This window comes from Melitaea cinxia, chromosome 3, assembly GCF_905220565.1.
Source record: "Melitaea cinxia chromosome 3, ilMelCinx1.1, whole genome shotgun sequence".
NCBI classification, from domain to species: domain Eukaryota; kingdom Metazoa; phylum Arthropoda; class Insecta; order Lepidoptera; family Nymphalidae; genus Melitaea; species Melitaea cinxia.
In genome coordinates this window covers 1,423,864-1,443,493 of record NC_059396.1, presented here as the reverse complement: position 1 = coordinate 1,443,493, position 19,630 = coordinate 1,423,864, and the positions used below count along the sequence as shown (strand labels likewise).

The window sequence follows — 19,630 nt, the reverse complement described above, 5'->3', positions numbered from 1 at the left end:
CTGTCGGTGAGCTTAAGTACAAGGTACGCTACCCGGGTCGACACACTACTGACTTCCACAACGCTGTTAGTGAGAGTCTTGTGAACCAGAAAACCGACGCCACCTTGGGAAAGCCCATCACCTTCACGGAAGTAGAACAAGTGCCCGGAGTCCAGGATCATCGTGTCCTCTCCCTCTCTTCGGACTTCAGACAACCCCAGTATGCTCCACTTAATGTGACTAAGTTCTACCTCAAGTTCGGTGAGGTGATGGTCCAACCGTAGCGTGCGTCCATTATACGTAGCCAGGAATATTTTTCTATGGCAGCCTCCCGTACCCCGGTGATTCTTAGCACCCTCTACCCCACCGTTACCACGGCCGCTGCCGTAGCCGGGAATAGTGGGGCTCCCGGGAACTGAGGGCCTTATTTTTAGGTTCGAACTCATGGGGGTTTTTGCCCATAGTCACCACGCTGGGCAGGCGGGTTGGTGACCGCAGGGCTGACTTTGTCGCACCGAAGACGCTGCTGCCCGTCCTCGGTCTGTGCATTTAAAAAGCCAGCAGTTGGATGGCTATCCCGCCATCGGTCGGCCTTTTAAGTTCCAAGGTGGTAGTGGAACTGTGCTATCCCTTAGTCGCCTCTTACGACACCCACGGGAAGAGATGGGGTGGCTAAATTCTTTAGTGCCGAAACCACACAGCGTAATAAAAACGTATCAATTAGTAATTTTTGTTTCCCATACGCTGGCAACATCGCTCAGTTGTCTTGTCTAAAGGAAATTGAAATGACATTAGTATAGAGTATTCAATTCTTACAAAATCATTTTATTGCAACGTACTTGTGAGATTGTTCGGGAATAAATTGTTTTAAAAAGCTTTCTATTTGTTTGAAAATGACTCGGTTAAGGTTATGTTTGTTAGCCGCAGTTTTATGCAGCCTAACGGTACTAGGTAAGAGATTTACGTGTTTGATAAATAAGTATTGACGATTTCTTTGTTGCTTATCGCCGTTTCCATACGACGCTTTTTTTCGTTTTAACATCGTGCGAGACAAAGGATTTTTCATCTACCTTCGTGTTTGTAATTTTGTTTTACTGTCTTAATAGGCCATGGGTCTGTGACTACGCAAAAGCCGGTGACGATCCTTTTGCCGAAGACCGTCTCATCGGAGTCCCCGAGTCCAGAACCGGAAGTCACAACTGTTGACGTGAAAACTACAGAAGTTTCCACGCAGCCACCAGAAACGACATCGGCCCCTACGACTACGCCCCCAACTACGACTTCCACTACTACCACAACTACGTCTTCAACTACCCCGACACCTCCTCCAACTCCTAAACCTACACCACCCCCTACACCAAAACCAACCCCAGCTCCAACCCCAGCACCAGGTCCCATCCCACCCCCAAAACAAGGCATCTGGTCCTACACCGATAAGCTCAACAACAACACCTGTGTCCTACTCCAGTTTGCTGCTCAACTGAATGTTACCTACACAAAGGTGGAGAATGCATGTAAGTACTCATATTTGATTTTGTGTAATACCTAGTATTTTCTATTGCAAAACAGTCATTGCCTTGGTAATTTGATTTTTTTAAAACCTTGATTTGTTGTAAATGTTGTTATAAAAAACAACAATGAATAAGCGATAACAAGAATTCTTTTAATTCAATGGACCGTGAAAAGGAAAAAAGTTCAGTGGATACATTTATTGCCTCGTATAAACTATTACTCCAATATGCCTACTTAACTAAAATCATGTTTAATCAATCAAGAAAAATGCATAGCTTATTTTAATTAAATATTCATTTATAAAATATCATAATCTCTATAAAATAAAAATCACTTTTTTAATTCACTTAAAATTTTTGAGAACTCAAAATAAACTAAAATACCAAGTGATGATTTTAGGTCACTGACAAATTCCACTATTATACAAAACTTAGTCTGACTACCTTTTAGTTATGTAGATTGATATTAGTCAGGTCTATGATAAATCTTGATCATCTACCTTTGTATAAGATGACTAAAATTCAATAAAACATAAAAATTGCAGTCAAGACACAAAAATTCATTACAACAGCCTCTAGCTATTAGTGCTTTTGTAATACAGATTGTGTAACACTTGTTTTCATAAAATAAAACAATTGAACATTGAAAAAAACCTGCGTTGATTGGAAAGTCATCATTACCAACATTCACACATTGATGTAGCTGTTTTTGCTCACAAACGAAAAAAAAAATTGACTTCCTACACCGACCAGTAATACAATGTAGGTATAGGAAAAATAGTATGCAAAGATAATTCAAAAACTAATAATTAGATACTGATCACATTTAAATGGTACCACAGGACAATCACCAGTTTTCATTTAAAAAAATTATAAGAATTGGTACACCAAGTAAACACTTCTGAAATAAAACACATATAAAAAAATACAGTTAAATAATAAACTCCTTTTTTTAAGTCAGTTAAATGAGAAAAAAATCTCTTTGTTACTGTTAAGATAACAACATATAGACTTATATACTCTATAATAGAAAAATATATTATGAATCAGTGGTAGGCGGTAGCTTCAAGTTATCTATAGTTGGGTCTATTTCGCCATTTGTCGATAACGTTATTTGACGGATGACAGTATCCAACAGTAAAAATTTTTTCATTCATCATTCTTTTTACCATCAAATTCTACTATATTAATGAGATTGCAGTATATTAAACTGTCAAAGTCTATTTGTATTTGGGGATGACGATTATCACTTCAGCCTATGGCAGTCCACTGCTGGACATAGACCTCCACAAGTAGGTACGCGTCAAAACTGGTGCAAACCCATGTTGGTGACCACAGGGCTGGCTTTGAAGATGCTGCTGCCCGTCTTAAGCCTGTGTATTTCAAAGCTAGCAGTCGGATGGTTGTTCCGCAATCGGTCGGCCTTTTAAGTTCCAAGGTGGTAGTGAAACTGTGTTATCCTGTAGTCGCCTCTTACGACACCCACGGGAAGAGAGGGGGTAGCTCTATTCTTTATTGCCCTAGCCACGGTTGATTACGATTATAATTTTTAATACATATTTTAAATTTATAATAGGCAGTATGTCTAAAGTTACGCATTGTGGTGGCTTCCTTTGAAATAGAGCCATCTTATAAATTCAGAGTAATTTATTATAGTAAATAATTTTGTTAATTTTACAACAATAGCCATATTTATGTTGCAGTGACTCATACAATAAATTTTTGAATTATTATATTTATGTATGTGCTAATTGAATTGGGTTTTGAACTAATCATGTTGTCTTTTATCTGTGTGTGTTGATCTGTATAGCTTGTATACGATTCAGCCTGTGGGTTGAATGGATATTTTAATAAGGCATCTATGTGTAATTTTTTTTTAAATAGACCATAATAACAATAAAAAAAATTAAAATTAAAATGGGATATACACAATTTCTATGCATAAACTTAAAATAAATTAAAAAAAGAAAATAAATTAACTGTAATATGGATTAACTAAGAAAAGAAAAGACAAGTAGGTAAGTATGTATGTATTAAACAGGAAAAGATAAATGAGATAATGCTTATTCAGTTTTTCCTAGAATGTAAACATGGTTATCTAAGAAATAGAACAAGACTGTTTTTCTTATGTGTGGTACCTGAAAACTTTTGACTATGTGGACCAATTTCAATGATTTTAAATTGAAAGGTGTGCATGTCATGTGGTCTGATTAAAATTTAATCAAGATGTGACTTACTACTAGTAGTTATATCTAATAATGCGTATATATTAGACTATTTTTTCTTTTCCCTACATTGTATTACTGGTTGATGTAATTGAAGTTTTTTTTTGTTTGTGAGCAATTATTATATTATGTTAGAGTGAATAAAGCTTGTAATAATGACCTAATTTGGCATGACGAGAATTGATTCTTTTTTTTTATTATTCTTTGAAGTTGATGATTTTTGGAAGATCTAGTATAAATGACAGTTTTTCAATCGGAAATCTGTTCTGTACTAATGTTACTAATGGCCGAACCCAATATTAAATCTAAAGATAGAGATAGGTAGTTATCATCGACTGCTAATAACTAACTATCTATCCTTTGTACTTGTCCCAATAATTCGGATAGGGGACTACTATCTCCAGTTAGCTGTAGATAGACCGGCTACCTGAGCTCTCCCTTACATTCCAGTATACGCAGCGTCACAGACGGCCTCAGTTGTGTTACATAGATGTTTTGTAGAATTTAAATTTGTCATACAAATTTTATTCATATTAAAGTAATCTTGTTTTATAAAAATATGGACAAATTAATTTTTACACAGACTTTTTAATTTATAATAAATGATATTATTTTAATATGGAATGCACGGTAAATCTAGTAACGGAACGTTTTAACACGACACGACAAGACGCTACGAGGCCATTACGCTTTACTTTATTGAATCGTCGTTTCGTTTAAATTTGTATAATTATACAAATCATTGCAAATTATACAATCATTCACCAAATTGTTTGTTTTATTCACAAGATGAGTAAAGTAAGTATTATTTCAGAAGAAACTTATTATTTTTATTCAATTAATTGTTGCAAAAGAGCAATATCACTTGAACTGCTACTTGAACTTGAGTCTGCCATTATTATTCACTCGAAATTAATTTTATTTTAAACAAAGAACATACTTTTGCAATTAATAAATCTTAGTTATCCCCCGAAAACTATAGATCGGATATTGTTGTTACTAAAGATAACCAACGTTACTGACAGAACTCTATTATTATTGGGACGCTTAAACTGTAATTTTCATACGAACTGTTATCTCTGGTAAGCTATCCTCCCTCTCGTCGATAGATAGCTTTGAAGGATAAGATTGCCTATCGTCGACAAGTTTATTGGGTCAGTAAAATGAAGGATAGATAGATATTTCTGTCTCTAGCAGGACATAACCAGAGATAGACTGAATATTGGGTTCGGCCGTTAATGGAGAAGATTTGTGTGAAGGCACTAATTAGGAGTAGGACTGAAAGGTTATTTCTGGACAATTTTGAAAACAAATTTTTAAGCTTCTTGCTTGATAGTTGTCAACAGAATGTTCATTTTAATAATAATAATAATGGGAGCTTCATAGTAGCAATACATTATTATTTAAATGAACTCTAGTCCTTTTTAAGCCTACTTTGTTGTGACTGTGCCTTTTCGTTTTTGTTGTATTATGTTACATTATATTTATCACCTCTACCGGTCAAATAGTAATCTGACACTTTGGGTATCAAATCAAGCAGGTTTTGTAGTTATCATTAAAAACGTCAATCGTTATTTTAATGCTTTAATTTGTTATTTGACATTGTTTGTTACAAATAAAATATTCATTAGTTCTATAGTGTAATGTAGAATTGAACCCGAATTGAACCCATAATGATGAGGAAGTAACAGTGAGTGTTTCTGATGAAGAAGAAGAAATATACTGTATTGTGAAGTGAAGTAACTTAAAGAATAATATTATGCACAAAGGCGGTCTTATCGCTAGGTAAGCGAATTCTCCCAGACAACCTTGGGATATTGGAGATTTAAAAAAATACAGTGTAGGGTCATCAAAAAGGCAAAACAAATTAAAAACATAGTGATTCCTAAAATCTAAACAAAATAATAAATAACATATAAATAAATAAAATAAATATTAAATACACATATTGTTAACTGAATGAAATACACAGATTTTTTTTTTTTTTTTTTTTCATTCATTACAGCCTATACAGTCCACTGCTGGACATAGGCCTCCACAAGTTTACGCCAAAAATAACGTGAACTCATGTGTTTTGCCCATAGTCACCACGCTGGGCAGGCGGGTTGGTGACCGCAGTACTGGCTTTGTCGCACCGAAGACGCTGCTGCCCGTCTTCGGCCTGTGTATTTCAAAGCCAGCAGTTGGATGGTTATCCCGCCATCGGTCGGCTTCTTAAGTTCCAAGGTGATTGTGGAACCTTGTTATCCCTTAGTCGCCTCTTACGACACCCACGGGAAGGGAGGGGGTGGCTAAATTCTTTAGTGCCGTAGCCACACAGCACACAGATTTTTTATATATATAATTTAACTTTAATATTTCCATTTATTTTTCATTATAAATTATACTAACATTAATTAAACAGATTATCATACCTTTTTTTATCACTTAAAAAAATATACGACCTTGTTGAATAAAGTTCAGTTTTTGATAAACTTTATTTCATATAAAAATGTACATTGAATAAATCTCATAATTATTATCCAGAATTAGAATGAAAAATGGAATTTGTATTGTACCTTTTCTTCATATAGGAGAGGGCTTTCACTATCGGATGCCTGATAATTTCTCTAATTGTTTTAAATGGAAAGTTTAAGTTATTATGCTTGTGTGACTGTCATTGTTTACGTAGTTTTTCATAAGTATGTTCTGTGTGAGAAAAATTCTCGATGAACCTAAGAAATAAAAATAAATATTTAATAGAATTTTAAATTGAGAAATAAGTATTTTATTAATTTAAAATAATTTTGCAATATGAATATGTGTCTGCTGGCTTTGAAATAAACAGGCCGAAGACGGGCAGCAGCGTCTTTGGTGGGACAAAGCCAGTACTGCGGTCACCAACCCGCCTGTTTTAATGATATTTTTGGAGTAAACTTGTTGAGGCTTATGTCCAGCAGTGGACTGTATAGGCTGTAATAATGATGATGAATATGTGTATTACTCTATAAAATCACATCAATCACAATAATGTCTGTAATATCGTATTAATTTTGAAAAAGATTTGGCAAAGATATTTTTAACACACACAAAACACGAAAAGGAATGTGTTAGACTTCTTTTTTGAGAGTAAAGTGTATTAGAATTGAAAATAACAAAGAATACATTTTTTTCTTATAATTGTATTATAAGAAAAAAATGTATTCTTTGTCACGGATGGTCACGGATATTCATAAATATTTTATATTGTATGAAGTATGTAGTATATGGTACAGATATATATTTAATACTCATTGAAATATTTATTTTAGGAACGTGCTTTATCTTCACAATGCAACTTATTGTATGTGTTAATAAAAGATAACGGAGCATAGTTAAAAGTAATAATAAAGAAATACTGCATTTCGTTGAGAATTAATTAATAAGTCCTTACTTAAGTTCTTAAGCTTTAAAAGTACTTTTCGATCTCATTTTATACCTTATTTATAATATTTTTAGTTAATTATATTATTATAGTTATATGGTGAAGTGACTGCCTGATTCTAATGTATATTATATCGACAGGAATCTGCAAGAAAGCTAATAGTTACTCTTGTAAAGTCAATATATGAATACTAAATATAATAAAATACTTTAAAAAAAAAACATGACAATTTATGGATTGCACCTTATATTATTGAAGGGTAATTCTGCTTATGATATTGCATTAAAAGAAATCTCAAAATCGTTTTAATATTTAACATTGATAACAAATATATATTTCCTCATTGTAAACGTTATAAAATTTCCGTTTAAATAATTAAATAAATAATCTATACTCATAATAAAACTGTAACTGCAACATACATTGAAGTTATTTTGATTTTTTGATTTTCGCGGAGTCTATAACAATTATTGAAGTTAAATTTGTATTTTTTCTCCTGATGTGTGTTTGTATTATTTAAAATTAATTAATTAATTAATTTGGATGAACATTTGCTTGGTTTTTTAACCGACTCGACCGATTCGACTGTATTTTTTTATGCGTCTTAACCTCATAACTTTTTACCGGGTGTACTGATGATTTTAATATTTTTTTTTTTAATTTGAAGCCGGTGCTTGTCGTGTGGATGTTGTCCATTTATATTTAACCAAGATTAAATTAAAAAAATAAAAATAAAAATCACCTACTACACTGTATCTGTACTGGTCGATTTAAGTTGGCGTCTGTTTTTTTTTTTTCGTTTGTGAGCAAACGCAATAACGTAATATAAGTAAAGAAATACAAACACTTTTAATATTTTTGGCTAGCATCCATTTTTATATCGATTAGGCGTAACGTCGCCAGCTTGCTTGTTTTCCTCTTAGCTTCGATGACAACAGCCATTTCTCTGTTAGATTGTGATACAATGGGTCAGTAGAATTTCGCACAATTGATTCACTGTAGTTTTTATCGCATAATGCCAGTTATTCAAGCCGAGTGCACGTGCAAGCGTTCGGGAAACTTCGGCCATCGCATCGGTATATTGACATGTAACATTTTTACAAATTACAGGCTTCTAAAATCGCATATATATTCTAGGTGGTATATGATTATCTGTATTATGGTCTCTGTGATATAATGTAGGGGGTTCTTTTGAGGATAACTTCTCCATTTCTTTCTTTACATAGTTTATAAATGGTTTATAGAACATATCGTTAAAATAAAAGCCTACGCTTCTCTTTAGTTGTACCAGGTTTGTTCTGTTAGCAAACCAGATGTTTAGGTATTATTATTATTATTAAAAGAAAAATTTACTTTTTAAATGGAAAGATAATCTAAATAGTTCCAAGTTAGAGTGAAAATATCCACAAAAGAAAAAAAAAATATATTAATTCCACGCAAATGAAATGATTGAATTTTTGTCCGGCTTTTAGAAATTCGACGAATCACTTATTTGAATGCTATTCCACGATTTTGGATGTAGAAAAAAATGTTGTAGTCACTATGTAGATGTGCATTCGTTTATTTACATTTTTTTTGTACGCATCAGACTGTAATATCCCACTATTGGGCATAGGCCTCTTTCCCCATGTAGGAGAAGGATCAGAGCTTAATCCACCACGCTGCTACAATGCGGGTTGGCGGATATATTCCCTACTATGAGTAACGATCGCTATCAGGTGTACATGATAACAACCGGGACCGACGGCTTAGCGTGCTCTCCGAGGCACGGTGGGGAAACCCACAAGGACTACACATACACCCAGACCACGGCAAACACCTGTATGGCCAATACGAATGTTTGTCATGTGCGGGGATCGAACCCGCAACCGCTAGCGCAACAGGTACAATCCATAGCTGTAACCGTTGCCATTTTTTTGTAATACATTGTTTATATACAACTATGTACCTATATGGGTAACGTTTTTCGATAAGATAAAAATGAAAATAAGTCGTTTGGTTCATGCTAAATAGTTTTATATAAACTTATATATAGGGAAAAACATGAATAATGTCGGTTTTATAATTTTATAATTCATTTATTACATTTTAAACGCAACGACCTTTCTCTTACACGGAGAGAGAGGCCTTTGTCCAGACGCGGGATGTTACAGACTGAATCGTGAAAAGTGATAACGCAACGGCCAATATAATTTTTTGAAAGAAATTAGTTTCATTCAAATTGAAGTAGGGAGAAAGAAAAAGAAATTGAAGCGTTATGAAATAGACTAAAAAGTGCAGTAGATAGTATCCTATCGCTGAACATAGGCCTCTTTCTCTCCTCTGCGTGACCTTCTAAAAGAAAAAAATTTACCTACCGTCACTGAGTTTTTAATACTAAATTCGTTAAGTCTCGTGTTCAACGACGAGGAAAAACATCGGGACGCATCTTGCATGCTCCTGAAATCCTGAGATAGTTTATCCAGTAATCCAAAATGGAGCAGTTTGATGGATTACATTCAGACCCTGTAGATGACAAATATTTCAATAGGACATACGTATGTCTGTCATGATCCTAGAATATAATTTTTATTCTTTATGGGACTGTTGAATATAAAACGCTTGATACATATGTAATTGTATATTTATAAGGTCATTTTATGAATGCCCAATACAGTAATATTAGGTTGGGGAAAAAGTTTCTTCGTATTTTATATAGAAATTCAAGGTATGATTTCACAAAAGTTATTTACATTAATTATAATATTTATGTTCCATTTTGTTCAGTAACGTGTCGCCATCTTGTAGTTAGTGACAAGATTCCGTTGTTATAGAAATTTTGGGACTTCTCGTAGTTTCGACAGTCATCTCTTGATGAACTATACATTATCTAAAAAATTCTGAAGAGACCGAAACAGATGGAAATCTGAGGGTACAAGATCATGGCTACATGGGGGGATGGGGATTGGGGATATGGGGAAGGCATTAAAAATTCCCAGTCAATCTCACAATAAATCGGGCGTTATCGTGATTAAATACCACACCTTTTCTGTTGTTCATTTCTGCCCGCTTATTCTCAATTTATTGCTTAAGTCTTATCATCTATTGACAGTTGAAATCCGAATCGATAGTTTGCCCGGTGGTAAAAGCTCATAATGAATGATGTCCTTCCAACCCCACCATACACTCAGCATCACCTTATTGCGTGTTAACCCGGGTTTCGCGATAGTCTGTGCAGCTTGACCGACCTTTGATCACGATCTTTTTCGTATTTTCTTATCGTAAGTGATCCATTTTTCATCACCAGTGATCAATCTCTTAAAAGATGGTTCGATATCATTACGTCTTAAGAGAGAATCGCAAATGAGTAGACGGTCCATTAGGTTTCTTTCAGTGAGTTCATGTGGCACCCATATATCAAGTTTTTTTTTTTTGTATAGCCAGCTTTTTTTAATTGGGTAGAAACTGTTTTATGGTTAATTCTTAGATATTCAGAAATTACTTATTCCCAGACCTATTCATTATAAATTTCAACAAATAGTATCCAAACGATTGGAAATTGTTTTGCTTTTTCGATAAATGTATTATTTCATTTATACTTTGCTGTGCATCAAATTATGCATAAGAAACATACTAAACATTGTTATAAGATAGACATATTGTGTACAATGGGCGAAATTATGGCTATTAACAAATTTTTCCAGGCCACCCAAATTTTTTCCAGTCAACCCAATATATTCAATATAATTTCATTTTTAATGTAAGAAACAAAAGTAGAATTTATAACATTGACGAGTTCAGTGATTATTATGTAGTGTCTCTGAAAGGAAGGACCGATTTAAATCTTGGACACTAACCGTTTATCTTATTGAAGTGTTTTATTTAGCGCCAGTAAAAATAAATCGCTTACTTCCATTGTCATATGATTTTTTCCAATGTCATATGAATATTCTATACGGACGGTGTCACATTACATGCCTAAAATTGTCTTTTTTGAAGTAAAACTTCTTTAAGCACGCATGATTTTGGGAGTAAGCTGGTGAGTGCTTGACGAGAGTGTTACGAAAAGTGCGATCGGGTGAGGTGAACGGAGCAAGAGAAACAGGTGTGAGCACACATTTTATTTTTCTCTTTCTCTCATAGCCGTTTCGTATGTCTAAGACACAGTGCAGGTCTATAGTGCAGGCCTATTGCTTAAGAAGTTTTACTTCAGTCGTGTGGTCTAAAGCACATTTTTTGTTATGTTTTTGGTTAAGTTTTAGTAAACTGACTTGAAATACTTTCCATTTTATTGGGCTAGGGTTATATCATTCGCAAACTTTCTTTGCTGTGGGTCATTTTCGGGTTTTTCTCTTTTTAGTATAACTTAAATTTTTCTGACAAGCCCGATTCTTTTACCTTTACGTTCTTTATTATGTTTTGTTTTTTTTTGGTATATTTTGAGTATGTTTGTTGTTCTTCATTTCTATTTATATAGTTTTGCTGTTTAACTTGATTTTTTATATGCCAACTCATTTGTTGATTTTTCTACGCTATCAGCTGTGTCAATATAAATTAAAAATATCTCTACTTCTACAGTGTAACATGACATTGCACATAAAATATTTTGTGAGTTTTGTTAAATGATTAAATTATTACAATATCTTCTAAATAAGGTTAAAAGATCAGGTATGTTTGAAAAAAAAAAAAAAAAAAACCTATAAACGATGATTACTATTAATTTTATATCATCAAATGATATCGCATCGTTTGTAATGTGTGCTAGTAGTTTAAGACGTCACACTTATCACACGCAAGATCAGCACCAATAAAGATAAGTTAAAAATCAAATATAAAAATCCTTATCTCGGTTCTTATTTGTAATGATAGGTGAAAATAAATTACGTTTGCTTCTATTTGACTTGCGATAGAACAACGCAATTAAGTCATCTTAGCGTTTAAAAATATAAAATGTCTTAATTATGGACACGAGGCGTTCGTAACTAAATAATAAGTTTTAATTTTATGTACTTTTATGTGTATGTAAACGATTATTTGAATCGAAGCGTTGAACAACGTGGTTGAATTTTATCAAATAACAATGGTAGCTTGAGTGTTTTTTTTTTATCTAGGTTTGTTAATATAGCTGAACAAATATCAGTATATATGTATAGTACATTTACATATATAGCTTAGGAATTATTTTTGTATGAACAATATGAACTTTGGGCTTTTAGTAAATTTAATTGTGTATAACGTAACATTTAGTTGACAGCTGAAAAAAAAAGACATATTTTAGACATTTTTTCGTCGGAAAATAACTGCTGGTATTAAACTGTCTTTTTATATATAAAATTTAATTGTATACTTTTGATTACATTATATATTTTTTGTTGGTTGATTGTTTTTAGTATACCCATAATACAGTACGCACACCCAACTTGTAGGAAATTTCGACAAAATTCCGACTAAGAATATCGATAATTTTGATATAAATAGTAATTAATCGCAGTATAGACACGAGAAGGAATAACAAAATTGTAACTCCCGACTGCGCAAAGTAAACATGTCCTTTATGTATTAGCATGTATAATAAAATCTCACCAACGATATTGGGATTGTCTGATGAAGATGTTAAAGATGTGTGGTTGTGAAGCTGTATTTCTTGCAGTATATTACCAAATTGGTATAATAATCCAGTTTATATATTTTTCAAAGAGTAACTGCAGTGTTTCTTGCCAGTTCTTCTCTGCAGCATCTGCATTACGAACCGGTACGATATTAATTTATAAAATGACGATTCGATGGTGCTTTTGAAGCCTATTTGAAAAAAGATATTCTTGATTTTGTTTTTGACTGATTTCAACGTACAATCGACGCAAGAACTGTATCAGCACCTAATCAGCAAAACATACGCAACCAAATCCAACGACTAGTAGGTATTACTAGTGTTAGACATCTGCGTAAAACATCGCTATGTGACTCACACGGTCTCTCTATGATCCGGTAACTGGAAATCGTGATCAGGTTTGGTCAGACCGGGCGTGGAAGCATGACTGAGGTCAGCTTGCTGTTTTTTAGGTTAATCCAGAACACATTGAACTTCAAGAGTACTTGATTCTTGTTTGTGTTTCTACAGTGATGATTCTAGATTCGCGATTCTAGTTACATTTATCTTATTAATCTGATGAAGTTAGGTAACGATCGACGAATTTTTTTTATCACGAGTGAAATGTCCATAAGTTGAGTGACCTATAGCGGAAGGCGTTACGCTAAGCGGTTATTACCGTACCTTCTCGATTTTGGTTGCTCCAGATATGCTGTCGCTGTTTACGCCAGTCTGAAGTTGGAGGAACTTTTCAGGAACTTTCCGATTACTGAGTGCGTAATTATTGACGTATCTGTTTTATTTCGTCGTTATTGATATCGTTCTCTGTAATAATTGTTTCTTTTGAAGAATTTTATGTTACATATACAGATATAGACATCTCTAATTCTCTAAGTGTTATGTCGTAAGTTTTTGCAGTTATACCCTGAAGTTAGCAACGTGAAGTTAGCTAGCCAATGAAGTATATCTTCTGACGTGTATATAAGTATATACACACTTTTTTTGCTTTACAACTGTTAATTTAAAATTGTGATTGTCATATATTTTTTTTCTATGATCTCACAATAAGGAATATTCTTACCAATTACAATATTATCGTCAAAACTTTCTAACTTTATTGCTAACGATGTAATAAATTTCGTTTAAAATGTCAGTCTAAATGTTAATCCCCCCTTTCTGTATGCTAATACAATTATCAGAAACAAAGTAAATAATGTGAATACACATAATGGCTGTAAAATATTTTACTGAAAAATAAGTACGAAATCGTTTCGAACGTTCTCGTAATGTTTGGTAAATAACTCAAGTATTGTGGCGTAAAACGAGCTGTAGTAACGTGAGGCTTCAGTGCCGTTAAGATGTGAAATAATCAAATAATTGACCCCGGATTACATGACCGTTTCATTGGATTTGAAAAGCGGTTCGAGTCTTAGAGGTTTTAGTAAGAATTCTGGTCAATGTCGTGATCATTTTTAAACTAAACGGCTTCCATTTTTATGATAATCTTATCTCATACAAAGTTTAGAACGCGAACATTTTTTGTATGATTCATACATTTATTTATCGTTGTGGGTTATTATACTCGCGAGTGTTGGGGTAGCAGCCAGTTTCTCCTACGATGTACAACAGTTGTATGATCCATACATTCGTCGATGGACATTCAGACCCAAGAAAGACATCTGGAAACAATTATCATTTCATTTGGTTATCAGTCGAAGTATAGATTAATCAAATAAGCAACTTTATTTTCTGCGCTAACGCTTTGTGAAATTTCATGAAAAGTTTGGTTAGATATAATATAACTCTACGTAACTGATGTTGTTCTATTATAAGTTTGTTAAAATCATAGCCCGGATACCTGTGCTTGTTTTGTGAGCGCACTCACGAAATATTTTTATTATTATTATTAAAGGTCGCTTAGTGTGACTTATTTTCTTTTATAACGCAATACAATGAAAAACTATTTTTATGTTTTAATCGATTTTAAACCTGTTCGTTATTATATATTTTTTTGTTTATTTTTTATACGGATTGTGACCTCAGTTGGTGCTCGATAACGATCACTGAAAAATACTCGAAAAGGTCAAATTAACATGTAAAAGGTGTAATTTACCTCCGCTTTAAGTACTTTTTATTCACGATAGGCAACAAAGGTTAAGATTCTAAAAGTTGCCATTCTGTTTATGCATATGCGTTCAGAAATTTTATCTTATATTTTTGGATTTTTTATTATCAATGTTTATTTTGAAACTAGTTGTGATCGCTACTTCATTCGCGTGGAATTTAACAAAAAAGTTATCGTTCAGTTCGCAGAGTTATAAAATAAATAAATTTGTAAAATAAATGCAGCCTATGTTACTCCTTATTACATCAGATTATCTGCCAGCCAGCTGGAACAAACAGACCGACAGACCAAATTTATAAAAAGTGTTATGTTGGTATATGGACCGTGTAATACACCCTCTAGCATTTAGTAAAAAGCGGTTATTTTAATATTACAAACAGACACTGCAATTTTATTTATTTTTATAGATTACTATATGATGTTACTTGAGTATCATGTTTTTTTAAAGAAACAAAAAACTACTAACTTCGTTCAAGGTACTTTGGTATGCTGTTAAGATGAGCGATGATGGATTAATCATTTTATTTTAAAAACATTCTTAGGCCTTGCTATATATGGTACACTTGGTGATACGAGTCTTCGTCTGTACACAGCTCAAGTTTTTCTTTTAAAAATTATCCACTCTTGAATTGTAGAATCCTTTAATATTGCATGACCTAAATTGACCTAGTTTTACCTGCTCCATTAATGTTAATTTAATTCTTCATTATAGCAAAGTTCGATCATAAATAAATATCATCATTATGTAAAATGTGTATCTACATTGACTTTTTTTACTCTTATCTATATCAACGTAAAACAAGCACTTTTCTATCCTAACTTAAATTTCGTTTAAAATGTCGGTCTAAATATAATAAGGAGGATTAGCCCCCCTTTCTGTATGTTAATACAATTATCAAAAACAAAGTAAATAATGTGAATATACACAATGGCTGTAAAATATTTCACTGAAAAATACGTACAAAATCGTCTCGTTTACGCGTAGAGAAAAATGATTATTGTTTTAAGTGTTCGTCCTAATGTCGGCGGTTCGGTGTTCGATTTCCGCTTAGTTGTATTTCATCTGGGTGAATCTCATTGTGTCTCAACACTGTGATTCGGAGAGCTTGTAAATTCAATGGTTTGGTGAAAGCGATCGTTACTCATTTCAGAGAAATTGTCCGATAAGCTATCAGTGATAGATTCATTCGGTTCATGTATTCAAATTGCTTCAATGAACAGTTATTGACTGTCATTTTGTTTGAACCAATAAACAAGAAAAAGTATATTTTCTACGGAAAAAAAATTAGGTTGCCGCCGTATTGGTTCTTTTCATAGGTATATATTTCCTTATTATTTTTTATGTTTTCACCTAACGTGTATGTATGTCACCAGGACAAGATGTATGCAAGACAAACGGTACTACATTAATACAGCTGAAAAGTATGAGTCAGTTTTATCCTAAATTATTACCATTTATTTTTCAACTTTAAGACATTTTAACGTTTGTGGAAATATATTACAATATTTTATTTTTTATTTCCCTGCTCTCTACTCTGATCCTTCTTCTACACGGGGAAAGAGTCCTATGCCCAGTAGTGGGATATTACAGGCTGAAGCGATTGGTTATTTACAATAGTTGAGACGATAGAGGAACTGAATCCTGAGTTTTTTTTAAAATTAATTTGCTAATTTTGGGATATCCGTTTGTTTTAAAACCTGGTTATCTAGGATTAGGTCACCGTTACTTATGGTTTAGTTTCCTATATAATGGTATATTTAAATATAACGTGAGCTTACACGATAAGATGGTGGATATTGGCCAGGATACAGTTATGTTACTTTATTGATTGTTTGCAATGGACCACGCTTTTTTGGGTCAGTGCCAAGAGACTGATTATTCCTCAAACGAACATCTTTCGAGGAAATCTTAACGTGTTAAATTTCTACATTGAAAGTATGTATCTGGATACAGAGAATGAAATATAGAGGTAGTAGGGTATAACAGAAAAATATTGCATAATATTTCGAGCAGTTCGACCGGGGAAGTACCTAAACCCAACGGAATATCACAGACAAGTAATTCTAGTCTCAAGTAGTGTTGAGTTCCTGTGGCGAATATGGTATCCAGAGTTGTGCTCGTGGTGATAAGCAAGTTGTTTTATTATTAGAAATCGTTATATGTGGTAACATTATGTTATACCGTCTTACTGTTTTAAACATTCTGTTGAGATTGTCATCTCGCCCGCGCTAGTCGATCATCTTCGTATCTTCTGCATTTTTTTCACTTGACATTGGTGAAATGAATTGTGCTGTTTTGCATTAGTGAAAACCATTTATGCTTCCTGCAGGGGTTTGGTCGGTATTGCACCCCCAAGTGCTGAAGCCGACATACGGTCTAGGACTGCCTATCCGGGCGTCCTGAATATCACCCGTAAACGGGTTCTTCTGCGATACCAAAAAAAAAACATTTATGCTTATTAAAAACTATAATATAAAATAATACTGATAATGAAATTTTTCAACAGTATCGAATAGATACACGTGTTATTTTAACACAAGTTGAATTTTAGGTTATTTTCACACATACAATTGAAATACAAGTGATAAACAAGTGAAATATCCGAAGTTAACCCGCCAAACTATTTAATTGCAACTTAAAGCAGTACACTAACATACTATGTTATTACAAGTGACAGACAAAACTATAAAACTGCATAAAACAATTCCAATAATAAAAGTAACGAATATAAAATAACGGTAATACGAGCTGCAAGCAGAACGCATGACTCATAGAACACGCCTCGCTTGCAGATATTATTGTTGATTCAGAACGTCAAACTACATTGACAATAAATGCAGCTGTGATGGACAAACTTTTAACCTTGAAGTTGTTTGGCGTTAAAATTACTTTAATCATATACTTATTAGCCTTCGAAAAATGGTGTTTCTCAATTCGACCGTAATTCATATATTGTTTTCTAATGTTTACGCGAATTTCACTCATTATAATGAATCATTTTTTTTTCGGATTTTATCGCGGTTTGTTAAGATTTTTTTATATGCCCGATGTTTCGGATACATCACAGCAACGTTTCAGCCCTTCCGTGACCACGGTTGTTGTAAATTATCCGAAACGTCGGTCATTTAAAAAACTTAATACCGCGATAAAATGCGATAAAGTTGTCTCATCATAATGTTATTTGTATTTTTTTTTTTAAATTCATAACTTTTATGATGTACCGAATTTAATGCTTCATTTTTAAATCGAAAGTTGGTGCTTGCTATGTGGTCCCATTTAAATTTAATCGATATCTCATGAGTACTACTACTTTTTAATCATCCCTAATAAATTCGTATTTGATTGATTTATTTTTTGATTACATACTTTGTGTCACTTGTCGACGTACAATTATGCCGGTTTATCGTTTGTGAGTAAACATAGTTATAAAATTATGTATAGTAATATATTATAGGGATAAGGTCTTTTCTAGGAAATTAAATATGTAAATAAATAAATACCTAACACTCGAACAAACTCCAATTGAACAATCCTTTGTCCGGTTTCCGGAAACACCTAAAACACAACCGCCTAACCCAGAACAACTAAGTTTTTATATGGAATAGAAATATCTACATTATTTTATTTATTTATTAATACGCCCCTGTGTTAATGATTATACATACTCTGTCATTACATAGACGAGTAATATAACGTAGGTAGATGAAAAAATAGTCAAGTAAATGCGACGATACGATATCAAAGATTACCCAAATAGCAGTCACCAGACCTCGGTCAAATTGGAATGGGACCACATGACAAGCATCATCTTTCGAATAAAATAAGAACCATCAAAATCGCTCCACGCAGTAAAAAGTTCTGAGGTAACATAAAAAACAAAACAGGAACGAGAACCTCCTCCTTTTTTTCGAAGTCGGTTAAATAGTTCAAATGAAGCATACAATTTTATTCTTGGGATTAATTTGTATAAATTAAATTTATGAACAAACATTTACAATAACTGGTATTATTTTTTATAGTAGCTATGACAGCGTTATTTGTGTAAATATGATATGCTGTGAAGGGAGGTAGGTTTAACACTAGGTGTTGTGTTCAGGGTCAATGAACATTGATATTTAGGCGTATTTATATACATATTTAATTATGTGAACAGAAATAGAACAAATTTATTCTGTGTGGGTGGGTATATAGTCCCAGTAAAGGTTATGTATTATGTCTATATATATATATAGACATAATAGACATAAAGCGTATTAATTTGCTAGTTATAACTAAGCAGAAAATATTCGTACGATATTAAGATAAACTTCATAAAGTTTCAGCTTAATTATTCTTTTCCTGCTGTGTGGCTACGGCACTAAAGAATTTAGCCACCCCCTCTCTTCCCGTGGGTGTCGTAAGAGGCGACTAAGGGATAACAAGGTTCCACAACCACCTTGGAACTCAAGAAGCCGACCGATGGCGGGATAACCATCCAACTGCTGGCTTTGAAATACTCAGGCCGAAGACGGGCAGCAGCGTCTTCGGTGCGACAAAGCCAGTACTGCGGTCACCAACCCGCCTGCCCAGCGTGGTGACTATGGGCAAAACACATGAGTTCACGTTTTATTTTGGCGTAAACTTGTGGAGGCCTATGTCCAGCAGTGGACTGTATAGGCTGTAATGATTAAGATAAACTACTATGTAACAAAAAATGCGAAAGTATTTGATGATGTATGTTTGTATGTATGTATTATATGTGACAGATTTTAATGAAACTTAGCCGTAGCCACACAGCAGGAAAAGAATAATTAAGCTGAAACTTTACTGTGGGATACGTC

General features: G+C 33.4%; 1 protein-coding gene across 1 annotated transcript in view; it reads left to right on the top strand.

The window, feature by feature from the left end:
- The first annotated feature begins 722 nt into the window (after nucleotides 1-722).
- LOC123669272 (lysosome-associated membrane glycoprotein 2-like) overlaps nucleotides 723-19,630 on the top strand; it is a 33,946-nt gene continuing 15,038 nt past the window's right edge. The window contains exons 1-2 of the mRNA XM_045602884.1: nucleotides 723-930; nucleotides 1,086-1,493. Coding sequence (XP_045458840.1) covers nucleotides 873-930; nucleotides 1,086-1,493 — 466 coding nt within the window. The 5' untranslated portion in view covers nucleotides 723-872. The remainder of the gene's footprint in view (nucleotides 931-1,085; nucleotides 1,494-19,630) is intronic.